The 15,174-nt window shown below is 45.6% G+C and overlaps 1 protein-coding gene across 2 annotated transcripts; it reads right to left on the bottom strand.

Annotated features, from left to right (window-relative positions):
- Positions 1-2,379: 2,379 nt before the first annotated feature.
- Positions 2,380-12,791, bottom strand: PSMG1 (proteasome assembly chaperone 1). 2 transcript variants are annotated; one of them, XM_042902972.1, is made up of 7 exons: positions 12,601-12,791; positions 11,294-11,400; positions 9,929-10,080; positions 8,101-8,163; positions 5,121-5,319; positions 4,113-4,249; positions 2,380-2,593 (listed from the first exon to the last, which is right to left on the bottom strand). In XM_042902972.1, exons 1-7 carry the CDS (start codon positions 12,783-12,785, stop codon positions 2,519-2,521), a joined length of 918 nt encoding a protein of 305 aa, XP_042758906.1. In that variant the 5' UTR covers positions 12,786-12,791; the 3' UTR covers positions 2,380-2,518. The 2 variants fall into 2 exon arrangements, with proteins under 2 accessions (XP_042758906.1, XP_042758907.1); XM_042902973.1 differs by lacking the exon at positions 11,294-11,400 and having other exon boundaries at positions 12,601-12,787.
- Between the last annotated feature and the right edge of the window lie 2,383 nt (positions 12,792-15,174).

Here is a 15,174-nt window from a genome sequence, read left to right as displayed (position 1 = left end):
AGGAGCTCCTCTTCCAGGATGCAGTCCGGGTTGAGGGGGACTAACAGCACCCCGAAACGGCAACGCGGACGGAGAAGGGAGTGGGAGGCTTAGTAACTCTTCAGTCCTGTTTCTAAGTAAGCAAAACCGACACTCACACCAGAAACTGCACTGACCTGGCCTCCGTGAAAACCCTCTCCTCTCTCTCCCAGATCTGCTTAATGGACCCAGACGGCACAAGTGAATTCGCAGGGAACCAGGGCTCACCTGTCTCTTGCGAGCCATGTTAACGACACTCAGAATGATGTGCCCTTCGCCTCCCTCCTTTCCTTTCCCAAATCAGTAATGGGGTGACCGTGTCGTGGGCCTTCACTAGGCAAAACGTAACCTGCAGAGAATACCGCGAGGCTCCCGTCTGTGGCCATAAACAGATTTCAGCAGCATCAGAGGGTTCCTTAAACAGGTCACCAGATCGGCGCCACTGGTGCTTTTCACACTCAAAAACGTTTGTGGCGACCGGATTTCACGTGAGGGGTGGCCCGCAGCTCAGACACCCAGCACCCAGACACTCTGAAGTCGGGTAATGACATTAAGACGCTACACCCTGCGGAAGGTATGACAGGCGACAGTGCCTCCTGTTGCTGCAGGCTCCCGAGCAAGCCTCACCTGAGCTTTCCTTGAGGGCGCCTTGCGGGGAGCGCGCCCGTGAGCGATCCGCGTGGACCCTGAACAACCAGGGCTGTGGGCGGCCAGCAGTGCAGACGCTCTCTCCTCATCGTTCTGGCACATCCTCCTCCCTGCCCTGCTCCCCAGCCCAAATTAAAGATCACAGGACTTGAATACGCTTCAGAAAAGAGTGTCCGCTGGCATTAAAAAGAGAGACGTCAGCATCGTAGGTGACCATTTCGGTTCATCCTGATCACTCTTCTCCAGAAACCACCACCATTCACATCAGTGACTTACTCATATGAATAGAACGACAGATTCTAGGTCTCTGAAGAGTTACTGATCTGTTACTCTTAATGAATCTCAGTGCAAAGTAAGGAACGTTTCACAAGCCCCCCGCCCAATAGTGATGAACCCAACCACTCACCGCACACCTCCCCCAACTACACCACTCCTGGCCGTTACATTGCCAAGAATCGTGGTTCTTGAGTTCGGCATGCAGTACTGAGAAGGGACGGTGGGGGGGAGGGGGGGCAGTGCCTGTCGCTCTATCCTGGCTGCACCGGGCAGTCGGGACCCTCGGGACAGGCACACAGGCGTGTGCACGCGGAAGTACCATCCTCCTGTTCATCAAAAGCCGTTTTTATATGTTTATATTTACAACCACCCAACCACACAAGCAGATAGATTCTTCCTCACTGAGCAGATGAAAAACGGACACCTGAAGGAAGAAACGCTTACTGCACACTTCCATTAACTCATTAATTTTCCTTTCTGGTTCTATCTGCAGTTTACAGATGAGTAAACTGGGGCTCCCAAGGGCCTTACGGCATCTACCCACAGCCACACAGCCTGTAGGGGGCGGCCTGGGATTTGCTCATTTCTAAGGTCGTTGTGTTCGTGACCACACTAACCTGCAGTGCAAGAAAAGGCTCCAGACGAGACCCCAAAGCCACCATCGGGCTCTGCAAACACACTTCTGAACGGATGCATCCACTTCTGCAACGAGGAGGATACTTCAACGTCCCGCACAAGGGCACATTCACATGCGCCGCACGCAAGGCCAGGGGCAGTGAGGGTGGGGAGCCATGTCCCCACCCCAGCCCATCGGGAAGGTACAAGTACGCGGTCTAAATCTGTAACATACAAACGATTCTGTAACTAAGAAGATGAAAAAGAGATGAGAAGCACTTCTCAACTCCAACATTTGAAAATCTGCGTTCACCGATGCAGTTTGGTGTGTGGTCTTACGTCGTGGCTCAGCTACATGGAGCTCAGGACTCCCCCCACATCCTAACGACGGCAGTCCCCACAGTGCTGGGGCCACGGCACAGCGGGAGCTGTACCAGGCCCGGAAAAGTCTGCACAGAGGCCACCATCAGGTGGTACTGAAAAGTGAGGAAATGCACATTTCTTTTGTTTCATTTTGAGCAAATACAGAACCTTGTTACCCTGTCAATTTTTACCCACACACACAAAAAAAAAAAGAAAAAAAAAAAACCATAAAATACAAACTTTTCACATACTAAGAATCACCAATCAACTTTCAAATATCACACAGAATTTTTCCACTAAAGTAACTATACCTATGTATTAATAAAACCTGTTAGCTGTGGCTTTTTAAAAGTCTAACTATATTACTGTAAAATATTCAAATAAAAAACAACACTCCCACCTAGTGGATACAAGAAAACATCTGGCTCATATCACCAAAGAAAGGAACTAAAACTACAATGAATTTAAAATAAGTTTATTCTGTTCGAACACCCTCAAAAGACCCCCTTGGAAAAAAAGGAACCAACAAAACGGGACACGCAGCTCCCTTTAAAGGAACGGGTGGGTAATAACACACTGTACAAAACCACCTCTGGAATCACGTGTAAATGTTACTCTGGATCTCATTTGTTGTCATCAACTTCTTCAGTATCTCTGTGCTCTGGGGAATATTCTGGAAGAAGAGAAAAAAATTGTTAATACAGGGAGATGGAGAACTCGGTTACAACGAAGCCACCCACTCCAACCCCACACGCTCAGGACATCAACGGAGCACCTGACCGCGGCAGCGCATCTCCGTGTTCCCGCAGAGGAAACATCTAAGCATGTCCTCCCCCTGCCCCAAACCCGCTGGGGGTGCCACACGGCCTTCACACACACCAGCCCGGCCTCTCTCCCACGGGAGCTCTCTCGCCCCTGCGCCCCCAATTCCAACTCTGCCCCGCCCTCCTCAAAGGCGCCCCGAGCCTGCCCCCTTCTGCACTCCCAGCCGCCCCCCTGCACGCACCCCTCTGCACACGCCCCCCTGCACACGCCACTACCCACGGGGATCCATCCATCTCTCAGATCCAGCCAAAGTGCCAGCCTCGCCCCAAACGAGCCTCATCCCCTCCTCCTCTCCCTCCCCCCCTCCCCTGCCCTGACTGGCATCACAGTCCCCTGCGCCACCGTCCCCTCCGCCACCTGCAGGCCAAGGCTGGGCACGACAGCAGGGACAGACCAGCCATGGCCCGCACTCACCAGGCAGTGGGAAGAGCCTATTAGGCGTTCACTACAGACACGAACCGACTATTAGCATGTGCTCTGGAAGTGGTGCTAACTAGAGAACCGCTCGTGACTCCCGGTAATTTGAAACTTTGCTTGGATTACATTTGTTTTCCGGTTTTATTGCTAACAATTCAACAAACGACCGGGCATCCTCCTACGTGCCAGGTACATGACGGGGCGGGGGGGGGGGGGGTACTGAAATGGAGAAACGCGGTCCATTCCCACGGAGCTGACCACCTAGCAAGCAAACGAATTTACGAGCTAACCCCAACAGAACGTGCCCAAAAAGATGTCTTAACGCCAATGGTCATTCTAGAATAAAGCAGGACTTGCACTGCGAACACTGTTGCAGTCTCTTCCCTGTAAGAGAGAAGTTCTTCACCAGGGTCCATGCACTTCCAGCAAGCCCCTCGGGGACAGGAGGGGGGCGGGGTCCTCAACTACCGGCAACCACAGGCAAACTTGTGCACACGTCCCAGCGTGAACCTTCCTGGGGAAAGAGCCCACGACACACGCACCGAGAACACGCACCGAGGGCAGCCAGCCCCACGCAAAATTAAGTGAATCAACGTTGATAATCTGACCCCTGCTGTGCTCACGACTGCCTTCTTAAACATTGCACCTTCCAAATGAGTCAGTTACAGAAACTTCCTGAACAGTGAAACCATCTTTCTACATAGCCGCCTGGGATTTATATCCACACACTGCAAGGATCTACCATGAGAAAGTGGGAAAACAGTTCTCGAGTTACAGGAGCACATCTAAAAGAGGGTGACGGGCCCACTCAACGTGCCGGACTAGAAAGCTTTGTTCTGAGAAAAAAGGATCTCTAAGCGTTGCTTGGGTTTTACATTGGTACCAGAAATTTGCACCTGTTACTAAGTTCGTGGCAACTCAGCTATTAAGTCAGTGAGTGAAAACCTTACCTTAACCAAACCTTTCAAGCTTCTGGAAGAAAGGACAGGCTTAAAAGCTCCAACTGTAATGAGGTCTAACTTCGTCACATCAGTATAGCACAAGTACAGAATCGCAGGGATTTTCCACACTTGGCAGTAACTCAGAACTATGAGTCATACAAGGGAAAAAACCATTGAAGTCTTCTACTATGTGATTTTTTAAACTAAACATCTCTATATAAAAAAGGCTACTTTTAAAAACAGTTGTCTCTGTTGCCTCCCTTAATCAAAGTGTTTACTGCCATATTAAACCCCTTACAATGCATATGTTCTTTCAAAGCTAATTTATCTTCCTAATTTCTTGCATTTATAAACAGTTTATTTTGCATTTCCTGAAAACACGGAGACACATCTTAAGTAGCTTCAAGATTAAAATTTTGCTGAATATAATAAATTAAAAGTAAATAATAAATACATAGTGCACAATGTAAAATACTTAGCCACTTATTCTAGTAAACCTAACATTTAACAGGGGAAAAAACTTTTACTTATTAACAAATAGCAATTATATAATATATCAGCTACTGAAAAGTAACTGACAATCTCATTTTGATACGATGCTAGGGTATAATTAACAGGAGTAAAAAATAAAATATTGACAACACTACTACAATTCAGTTTCTGGAGACTTCTATGTCGACAATTAAAACATACTTTACCAACTTTCCGTGCACCAACAATTTACATCTAACACTGGCCTGCGTGATGAGTTATCACGGACCAAAAAGAAACAGAGCAACTCTGAAGCCTAGCAGTTAATTACGAACTCTGAGCTGCTCTCGCATGGGAACTGTGTGTCTGGAAAATGTTAAAACTCACATCAAGCACAACCTACTAGCAACAACAGACATTAAAGACAAACAGCAGAACACTGGTATCAGTCATCATCAGAAACTACTTTAAAAAGACCTCCAACAGTCAAATAACCAATTCAACAATAATAAGCTGTAACGTAAATATTACAAATTTTAATACCACCTGCGGCAGGAAGATCATGTACAATATTTGGTTGTTCTAGCAGTGAGCAGCACGGAGGCTCTTTGAAATTCTCTGTTTTTAGGGCTTTCAGGAAAGGAGAATGGAGGCTGCTGGTAGATTCTGCGGTTTTATAGTCAGTAACATGTCGACACGTGAGCACAGTCACTTGCATGTTCTTCCTTGGACAAGAGCCAAAGACCTAGCAAAAGTGACCCCAAGTTAAAAGACATCTCTAATTTTGTTACAGAATAGAAACATGCCTCTAGCTGTTTACCCAACACCATCCACCGTGCCTTGCGAGGTGGACGCGTCCACTGAAATACAGAGTACGTGCTTTGCTGTCCTGTCCCCTCACCTGGGTGTGATCTCGGTTCTGTCACGGTCTAGCTTGGTGATTTTCTACGTCACTCTCCTCATCTGTGAACTAAGAACGACAGTACTGCCCACCCACCTGAGGGAACTGCAACCTGTAGTAAATGGAAGTCAGGAACACACACGGCCAGAGCAGCTGCGGGGATAACCAGGACTGGCACCGAGAGTGGACCTGCCACTTGACTACGAGATCTCGACTAAGAGAGGTTATGTCTAAACACGGCTTTACTTGCAAGCTACCTTCAGAATAGGAGTCTATCAGCAAAAGGAAGCGATCCCCTTTCTCTAATCCATGTACTGATGTGTTCTAGAACACTTTTTAATGAAGACGTTTCTAAGCTGCAAGTTGTATGAATAGTGCTGTATCAGTGCAAATGATTAAGTTCACTATTTCGATTGTAGGCAAGTTTCAATCACTCTAGACCTTTATTTCCTCCCAAGTTTGTATTTCATGAATTTCCAAGGACGCTTCCAGCTTTTAAAATCTATGGTGATGTAAACCCAAAAAAAAGCAGCTATTTTTTAAAGAAAAAAAAAAAGGAGACTTTAGGCCACTTTGGAAAATATTTTATGAAAAGAGAATGGCTTTTCAAACAATAACAACAGAACTAAAGATTCTATGTGTCATAAAGGATTTGTAAGCCTAATTTCATCATATCACAGATCTGTAAACAAACAAAAAATAGTTATCACAATAAACATCTGTCAGCAGGTACATCCCATTTAAGATACATTACTGGGGTGCCTGGGTGGCTCAGTTGGTTGAGCACCTGACTTCGGCATGGTCACGATCTCACGGTTCATGAGTTCGAGGCCCACGTTGGACTCTGTGCTGACAGCTCAGAGGCTGGAATCTGCTTCAGATTCGGTGTCTCTCTCTGCCCCTCCCCTGCTTGCACTATCTGTCTCTCTCAAAAATAAATTTAAAATTTTTTTAATTAAAAAAAAAGAAAAACAACATTACTCACCAGGCCTAAGTTATCATCCTCCCTGTAATACCTATAGTCTGAGTTCACACTTGAGCACTCTGTTAGACTATGTGTGATTATTAGGATTTTGTGGCTGACATGAACCAAACAGTAGGGGGACCCAAAGAGTGTCCCACAGGAAAAAAAAAAAAAAATACTGATTAAAAAGTTTTTTAAGTCTGGAAGAAAAAAGGTGCTCTGTAGTACAAAAATAATAAAATATTTTTGACGTAACAGTCATCCTACTTAAATCAAAAAACACGAATTAACACAGCAGTTTCCTGCCCTTCTGAGATCGGAGGAAAGCTAGGGACTCTCTCCCTAGAAAAATAAATATTGGTACAAAACACAAAATCACATACAGGATCATGGGAAGGGTCAAAGACCTTCTTAAATAATTCCTCATTTAATAAAATGTATTTAATAACTTTTAATAAAGGTCTCTAAGTATGCCAATCTGGTCTGAAACAGGCATACACCAAATTTCTTATTTCTAATGAATTTAATTTTAACAGCTATACAAAAATATATCTAAGATTTAAGCCGAAATGTTACTAAGATATATATGAGACCTACTTCCTTTAAAAATAATATGCAACAGGGGGCACCTGGGTGGCTCAGTTGGCACCACAGGTGCCACTCAGTTGGCTCAATCAGAGCATCTGACTCTCGGTTTCGGCTTCAGGTCACAACCTCAGTTTGCAGGTTCGAGCCCTGCATTGGGCTCTGCGCTGACAATGCACAGCCTGGTTGGGATTCTATCTCTCTGCCCGCTCCTCTCTGCTCTCTCTCTTTCAAAAATAAATTAATTATTTAAAAATAATAATAATATGCAACTACCAGAATCATGAGTATTCTCTAAAACTCCTAAATTCTTTGCTGAAAAATGATTTTCTTTTTTGATTCTTTTTAACATTTATTTATTTTTGAGAGACAGAGCATGAACGGGGAGGAGCAGAGAGTGAGGGAGACACAGAATCCCAAGCAGGCTCTAAGCTCTGAGCTGTCACCACAGCGCCCGACGCGGGGCTCGAACCCACGAACCATGAGATCATGACCTGAGCTGAAGTCTGACGCTTAAACGACCGAGCCACCCAGGCGCCCCTGAAAAATATGTTTTATTGGGCACATACCACGTGCACAATTTTCCCACAAAATGAAGCCTCAATTAATTTCTCCTAATGCTAAGAAAAACGGATGTAATATTTTGGAATTTGGAGCGAGCAGCAGCCGGGCGCCAACCCCCTGAATCCAGCTCACACCCATTTCCTGCCTCCCACCTCGGGGCATCTCCAGCCAACACTGTCAGCACTGCTGTCTTCTGCCCCTGGCCGTGACCCGGTTCCGTTTCTTGTCAGTAGCCCGCTTCTCTTTCGAAGGTCACAACATGGTGGATGGGAAGGATCACGAGACGCTTTAGGCTTCTACGACCCGCAATCTTCAGCACATTGCTGATTACATTTGTTAAATGAGTTTTTATTCTTCGAATTTTGTACTAGATTGCTACAATGTCTTTTAGAAAAACAACAACAAAGACTTCTGTTCCAGCACTTAGCTACGTAGGTTCAAGCATCAAGATAGAGAACGCCTAAGGAACGTCACTCGGTGTGACCACAGGCCAGCCTTCACTTGTCTCTTACCTTGTCCAGCCACTGATACTGCTGGTCTTCAGCAACATAGCAGCTGCACTGACAGAGCAAGACCTGGAAAATCACATTCCAAGTATTCTGTCAGGTCAAATGACTTCTACACACACCCCAAACTATCACCATTTACATTATCATTTGAATCCTAATATAACCTTTAGACAACACGGGTCTTTCTGCACTGCTATTGGCTTATTCGTTTATCTTTAAAATTTAAGAATCGAGCCACTACTGGCAGTTAGCACGAGAATAAAGTACACAGGGACAGAGTGACCGCAAGAGCTCGCACAGGAGACCCTGAAGATACTACCAGTAAATGGTACCAGCATCTTCTTTATAGCACAGGAATTACCAGTCCTGTTGCCCTTCTGGGGGGTCACACACCATGAAGACCGAGTGCAAAATAAACGTAAACACTATAAAATGTAAGCGTTATGCAAACACTAGGAGCTATCAGAGCGAATGACAGCCTGACAGCACCTCAGCCCAAAGGGCATTCTAGAACGGTACCGGTGCCTGTGAACATGGTATTATTTTAGAAACCAAGTTCCAAACCATATGGTCAAAATGAAGTGATTTGTGACGACCCCATGCCATAAAATGATGGATTCTTGATTATTAATACTCATGGAATGATATTATCCACTGAACTCAACATCCATTAAAATAGTGCCAGAAATGTTGACACTTAATTACCCAAGGGAAGCACAGGAGGGGAAAACGGTGCCTGGCGATAGGGGAAAAGACAAAGACTGGATACGTAATGAACTACACACGCAGGTTCTGCATAATCAAGAGAGAGCTGAGTAATAAATGGTACGACCAGACGGAGGGACAGAAATTTCTCCTACCTGACCTTCACAACCCATTCTAAAGTGAAATATTTCCAACTAAAGGTCAAATCGAAAACATGCTTAGTTTCGTTATATCCTATAAATGCTGGATGTGTATAAAAATCCTCAAACTTAAATAGCTTTGGATTACATGTTAAAAAAAAAACGGTAAGTATTACAAAATCAAACTTTACATTTTAAAAGGCTAACATGTGGAACCCTTACCTTTTGAAAGAAGCCACATTATAATATTTTGGAATTAGTGACTTCTTCCATTGTTTGGGACCCCTGCCCTGGCCCTTGTTCAAGTGTTCAGCAGCTGTGGAACGGTACTCTGTCAGACAAGCAGGTGGGGACACACGTCACCTGCCTGGCCACCTCATCTGCCTGACTCATCTCTCAAACTGCCCACTGGGCCGTGTCCTCTCAATGGACCCAAGATTAGGACTCAAATGCACAGGACACGAGGAAATTCCTTAGCATCAGCTCCAGAATGACTTTTCGGACTTAACAAATCAGGACAAATCAGGACAGGGGAGAAGCTCGATGTCCAGAGAATTGTGCTGAGAACGCACACAGCTTCCATCTGTTCAGCAAACGTTAACGGAGCTTCCAGCATGAACCAGGCATTTGCTGAACACTGGGTACACGGCAACAAAGGACAAGCCCCTGCTTTCTCAGAGAGAACACGGTTTTGCACACTTAAGAGTTGCACGCTGAAAGAATTTTGTGAATGAGCGCAAGGTCTGAATGTCTACTGTTTATGGTTTTTTCCTACCAAAGCGATCTCCAAATTTCCTAGGAACTTTATCAACACACTGTATATATCCTGTTGCTATTCACGTAAACAAAAGAGTGCTTACTAGCACTGCCTACAGGCAGAATTCCTCAGCCCAACAGGAGAGGTAAAGGAACACGAACTTCAAACGGACACCACATGAACAATGCTAAACAACTACTTCTGAAGCATACGAGCAATCCCCACGTACCGAGGGATTCGATTTTAGATGATAAAACACACAAAAGGCATCCGTCGGGGAAAGATGTACGGTGTCCGTTGTTCTACACCATTCATTCCAGAGTTTGGCACAACCGACTTCTTCCCAGACTCCTGAATTCATAACAAATGACGACAAAAATGCTGTGAAAAACAATTCACATTGAGTTAGTGCTTGGTTCTGCAAGCTGCATTTTCTACAGTAAAAAACAGCTCCAAGTTACCCTAGAATTCTAGCGCTACAAGAGCCATTAAGACCACTGACCTTACACCACCCTTTTGCAGGAAAGGAAACTGAGGCCTCAGGAAGTTAAAGGCTACTGCCCCCAAATACAGATTAGAGGCAGGAACTGAGGACACAGGTTTACTGCCGGACTTTACCGCACACTCACGATGTACCACTTGCGGGAAAATTCCAGGCCAGGAGCATTTTACGTCAATGAGTCCGTAGTTATATACCATGTACTTAACGATGTCCTCCAAGCACTGGGGCTACCTTATAGGGCAAGGGGTCTACTTCACTGGAGACCCTGAAGGCTCTCCCCCCAGCCTGTGAACTGGCTAAAACTACACAGGTTTGTGCACGTGCACGTGTACATTGTTCTGGACGAACTCTGCTCTGTGCTAACATTAACCTATCAGATGCAGGCATCCATGAACAGGCCTTCAAACTTGAGGGCTCAAAAACGTTAGCGACGGAACGCTCAGAATTGTGAGCGATCATAGTTACTTTTAGGGTTCTCACCGTGCTATCAAGAGCCCGTTAATTCAAACACCGTGAAGAACCACTGGTGCAAGGGGGCCACGTACACATGCCACCTCTGTCCCTCCAAGTCGGCCCCACACAGACCCAGGAGTCTCAAGAAATCTGGATACCTCAACACACTATAAACCCAGTTCCCGGAATTTACAACCTCCTGGAGCTAAGAACACTTCCTTTTTCCTTTTTTTTTTTTTAATACTTAAAAAAAAATTTTTTTTTAATGTTTATTTATTTTTGAGACAGAGAGAGACAGAGCATGAACGGGGGAAGGTCAGAGAGAGAGGGAGACACAGAATCCGAAGCAGGCTCCAGGCCCCGACTCGGGGCTCAAACTCAGAGACCATGAGATCATGACCTGAGCCGTAAGTGGGAAGCTCAACCGACTGAGCCACCCAGGCGCCCCAAGAACACTTCCTTTAAGTCTTATTGGTGTCACATGAGGAGGCATAGATTTTACCCAGATACAAAGTTACTCTGCTATGACTTTTTCTAAAAAAGTAACAGACATTTGAAATCTTTTATGATGGAAAGCAATAAGTAACTTTGGATTTTGCTCTTTCAACAAAAGGTTCAGTCTAACATATCTCCACTCACCTACTGCATTATTTCCTATAGCAATTATGAACTTGGAGCAAGGATATTTTTCCAGCAGAGAAACTTCCAAAGATGTTTTTGTTTGTCTTCGAAAGAGCTGCACCTCCCTAACACAAGAAACAAAAGACAAAACTGAAACAACTTAAATATACTTAGTACCATGTAAGGAGAAAAAGGGTACTATAAATACGTCTTATAATAGGTAACACGCAAACTCTAAACTCATAAAGAATGTAATTACAATTGAAAGGAAACAACAGGTTGAAGCAACAATAACTAACATAAAACCACCTGATGCAAAACTCATGGAGAACTCCACAATGAAGATCAGGCTGTCCACCTGACCCACTGATCAATCAATCAATCTTAGCATCCCTAAAAGTGGGACAACTGGGTCACAGCGGGCAACAAGAAACACCAAGCACCACCGCGGAAGTATTCTTGCCAACAAAATATTGAACTTGCACCTGACCACGCCTCTAAAAGGAACATCCATTTACAGGAAACGCAGGTAATGGGACACACACGTTAGATCAGACAAAAATCCAGAGTGTGGGACATCCTACAGGACACATCTCTCAGCACGGGTGAGAAGGGGCTGCTCTAAATGGTGGGCATCTCAAGAGACAGAAAAGTGCAAAGGTAATGTGTGGACCTTGTCAGGATTTTGATTTACACAAACACACTGTGAACATCATGTTTGAGATTACTGAACAAATCTGATCATGCACGGACTATTAAATGGTAACAGGAATTATTAATTTTGTTAGGGGTTATAACAGCATATGCAAGAAAGTGCCTATATCGTTTGAGGTGCATTCTGAAAAATGTCGAGGTGAAAGGCTATGGTCACTCGGGGTGGCGGGAGATAAATGCGGCAAAATCTTCATTAACTGCTGAATTTACATGACTGGGTAGGGATGAAGGGTCGCTTTACTACTTTCTCCAACCTGTGTGTGTTTGGAAATAATTCTGTTTTTAAAGAGACAGATCATCCACCTGCTGCCGATACCGATGCTAACGAAGAGTGGGGCGGAGGATAAAGAGGCTTTTGAGAGAGCTGTCTTAAGTCCACGAACCAAACACGCGACGACCGCGGGGCCCAGCGACGGCACCGCAGCCCGGGAACACGTCACGAGTGCCCCCAAGTCCACGCAGAGGGAGGGCCCTGCGAGGCCGCGGGCTGGCTCTGCCGGCCGCGCCGAGGCCCCCCGCTGAACCCCGGGCAGGCTGTGCCGGGCGAGCCCCAGGCAGAGCGGGGCCGCGGACCGGCCGCAAGCCCCAGGGTCCTGCGCCCAGGACCTCACCTCTTCCGCGCCAGCTGCCGCCGCACCTCCCTGTCCTCGGCCGTCTCCCTCCTCTCGTCCTCCTCTTCCTCCTGGTCTTCCGTCCCGGCTCGGCACGGCGCCTTCACCACCTCTCCGAAGAACGTGGCCGCCATACCCACCCCGCCACCTTCCCAGGCTAACCGCGGCGCGCCGGCTCGGCGCATGCGCCCCCGCGCCGCCACGCCCCCTGCACCGCCCCCGCGCCCCTGAACTCCGCCCTCGCGCCACGCCCCCGCGCACGCGCGCCGGGTGCCTGAGGCCGCGCCAATCCCGAGCGTCTTCTCCCGCAGCTTGAGTCCGCAGGGGCACCGAGAGGCTTGATGACTGCGGGCTAGAGGGGCGAGCCGGCGGCGGGGTTGGGGCCTGCGGCGTGGGGCCTGGGCCGGTGACCGACCCGGGAGGAGCCGGCTCAGCCGCCCTTCCTTCCCTCACCCCGAGTCCGTCCTCCTGGAGGCGCAGCTTTGCTGCATTAAGCACCGGGCTGCGGACCGAGGGCGGGAAGAAATACAGCGCTTCGTGGTGGTATAAAATGCGACTTTTACTCTGGCAATAAGAATTCACACTTCAAAAGCTGATGATTGTCAAGCCGATCTAAAAGAGTTTATGAGAATGCAAAAATATTTACTTCTTTTTTTAAAACGTGGCCATTTCCAATACAAAATTTATTTTCGCTTTAAGTAGCCTTTCACGAATAAGCAGTGTGTGCAGTTGCTTTCGAGCCGGTTCTCTTTCCTCGGGGCGCGGCGGAGGACCCATCGCCGGACACTGTTCCGGGCGGGCGCGAGGCGCAACCGCGGACACTTTAAGTGACGGGGTCCAGGGTGGCGAGCGACACAGACCCTTCACCTACACGTAGTCGTACTGAAAACACGTGGCACTGCTCACATTTTGGAATGCTGCCGAGAAGCACAGAGTTCAGTACTAGTTTGGGGGCAGGCGGAGCCTCTGGAGGTAATCAAACAAATCTCAGGAAGCTGCTAGAAATACCTTGTTTTAAGACGTGGAGAAATACGATCGACAAAAGCATCTACATTGAATCAGTTTTAGCGGTTTTACACATTCCAGCAAAATAAATGTTTGGGTTTTGAAGCAAAATTTGAACATTTCAGTATAAAGAATGACCAAAGTGCTATCCCGTAAGAGCTTGGGAAAGTTTGGGTGTACTTACGGAGTAAGATTACCAATGTGGTATTTTTTTTTTTAATTTTTTTAAATGTTTATTTATTTTTGAGAGAGACATAGCATGAGCAGGGGAGAGGCAGAGAGAGAAAGGGAGACACAGAATCAGAAGCAGGCTCCAGGCTCTGAGCTGTCAGCACAGAGTCTGATGTGGGGCTTGAACTCACTCACAGCCGTGAGATCAGGACCTGGGCTGAAGTCAGACGCCTAACCGACTGAGCCCCCCAGGTGCCCCACCAATGTGGTATTTTTAAGCTGCATTTATACCGGTGGGTTGTTTTAGAGAAGGACTGAATTGCAGAATAAAAAGAATGTTTGGGTATCACTGTGACTTAATCCTTTTGTCCAATAAAGTAACTTGCCATTTTTAACCAGTAAAATTTAAGCTCGATTTGCTTTTACAATTACATTATGAAGAAATCATTTCTAGAAAGCTGATTAAAATTAGGAGTAGGGTAATAATACATTTGGCCATGGTTTAAATTCTGCATACATTTCAGAGAGTTTTACAATAATGTTAAGTTTTAAACAAATGCTTATTTCATGCAGTTACAATAAATTTAGGCCAAGCACTTTTTAAAAAGGCAAATATATGTTCAATTTAAATACTAATTCAGCAAAGAGATTCCATTTGGAAAGATCGCTGGTGACACCGTCTCAAGTACTGGCGGAAATTAAGCCCATCAGAGAACATCATAAATTCAAAACAAATTCTTTGATTACACTGAAATTGTCAAGAAATTTTGCATAAAATAGTCTTAACTGAGACTTAAATATTTTCATATTATGGTATTTGTTAAGGATAGAACATCCCCAATAAGAAATTTCCACAAAATTAAGGGTAAATATGGGAGCGGAAATAGGTTTAAACAGTTCATTAGCAATCAAAAATCAAACCCCATGCACCTGAAAATATTAGCAATTTATTAGGAATTCTTCCCTTTCTCACCTGTACTAGTAACAAGATACTGGTATCAGTATTTCTGATGAAAGTACACTATAAACAGAGAGCAAAGGACACAGACTCTGTAGGTTAGAAATATTCTGGCTTATGCTAAGAGAGAGGAAAATAAACGACAAAAAGCCTTTTTCTTAAGGAGACATGCAACCACAAACAAATTTCTCAAGTAATCTAGACACTTGGGTCTGTCTGTATAACCAAAATATATGCATTACATTAGTCTTTTAATGAAGAAGGAATAGAAACCCGTAGGTTTCTATATTTCACTTTTTCAGATTTACACATGCAAATCATATATTAATATTCACAGATATTTTTAAATGGGAAAACAACTTGCTTCTAACAATTCGCTTCTCCAATAGCATGTTACTATGTTAAGATTAACAGTGCGTTCATTTAATCTGGTGATCTTA

The sequence above is a fragment of the Panthera leo genome, chromosome C2 (genome assembly GCF_018350215.1).
Source record: "Panthera leo isolate Ple1 chromosome C2, P.leo_Ple1_pat1.1, whole genome shotgun sequence".
Classification (NCBI taxonomy): Eukaryota; Metazoa; Chordata; class Mammalia; order Carnivora; family Felidae; genus Panthera; species Panthera leo.
The sequence above is the reverse complement of the archived record's forward strand: the minus strand, read 5'-3'. Positions and strand labels throughout refer to the sequence as shown.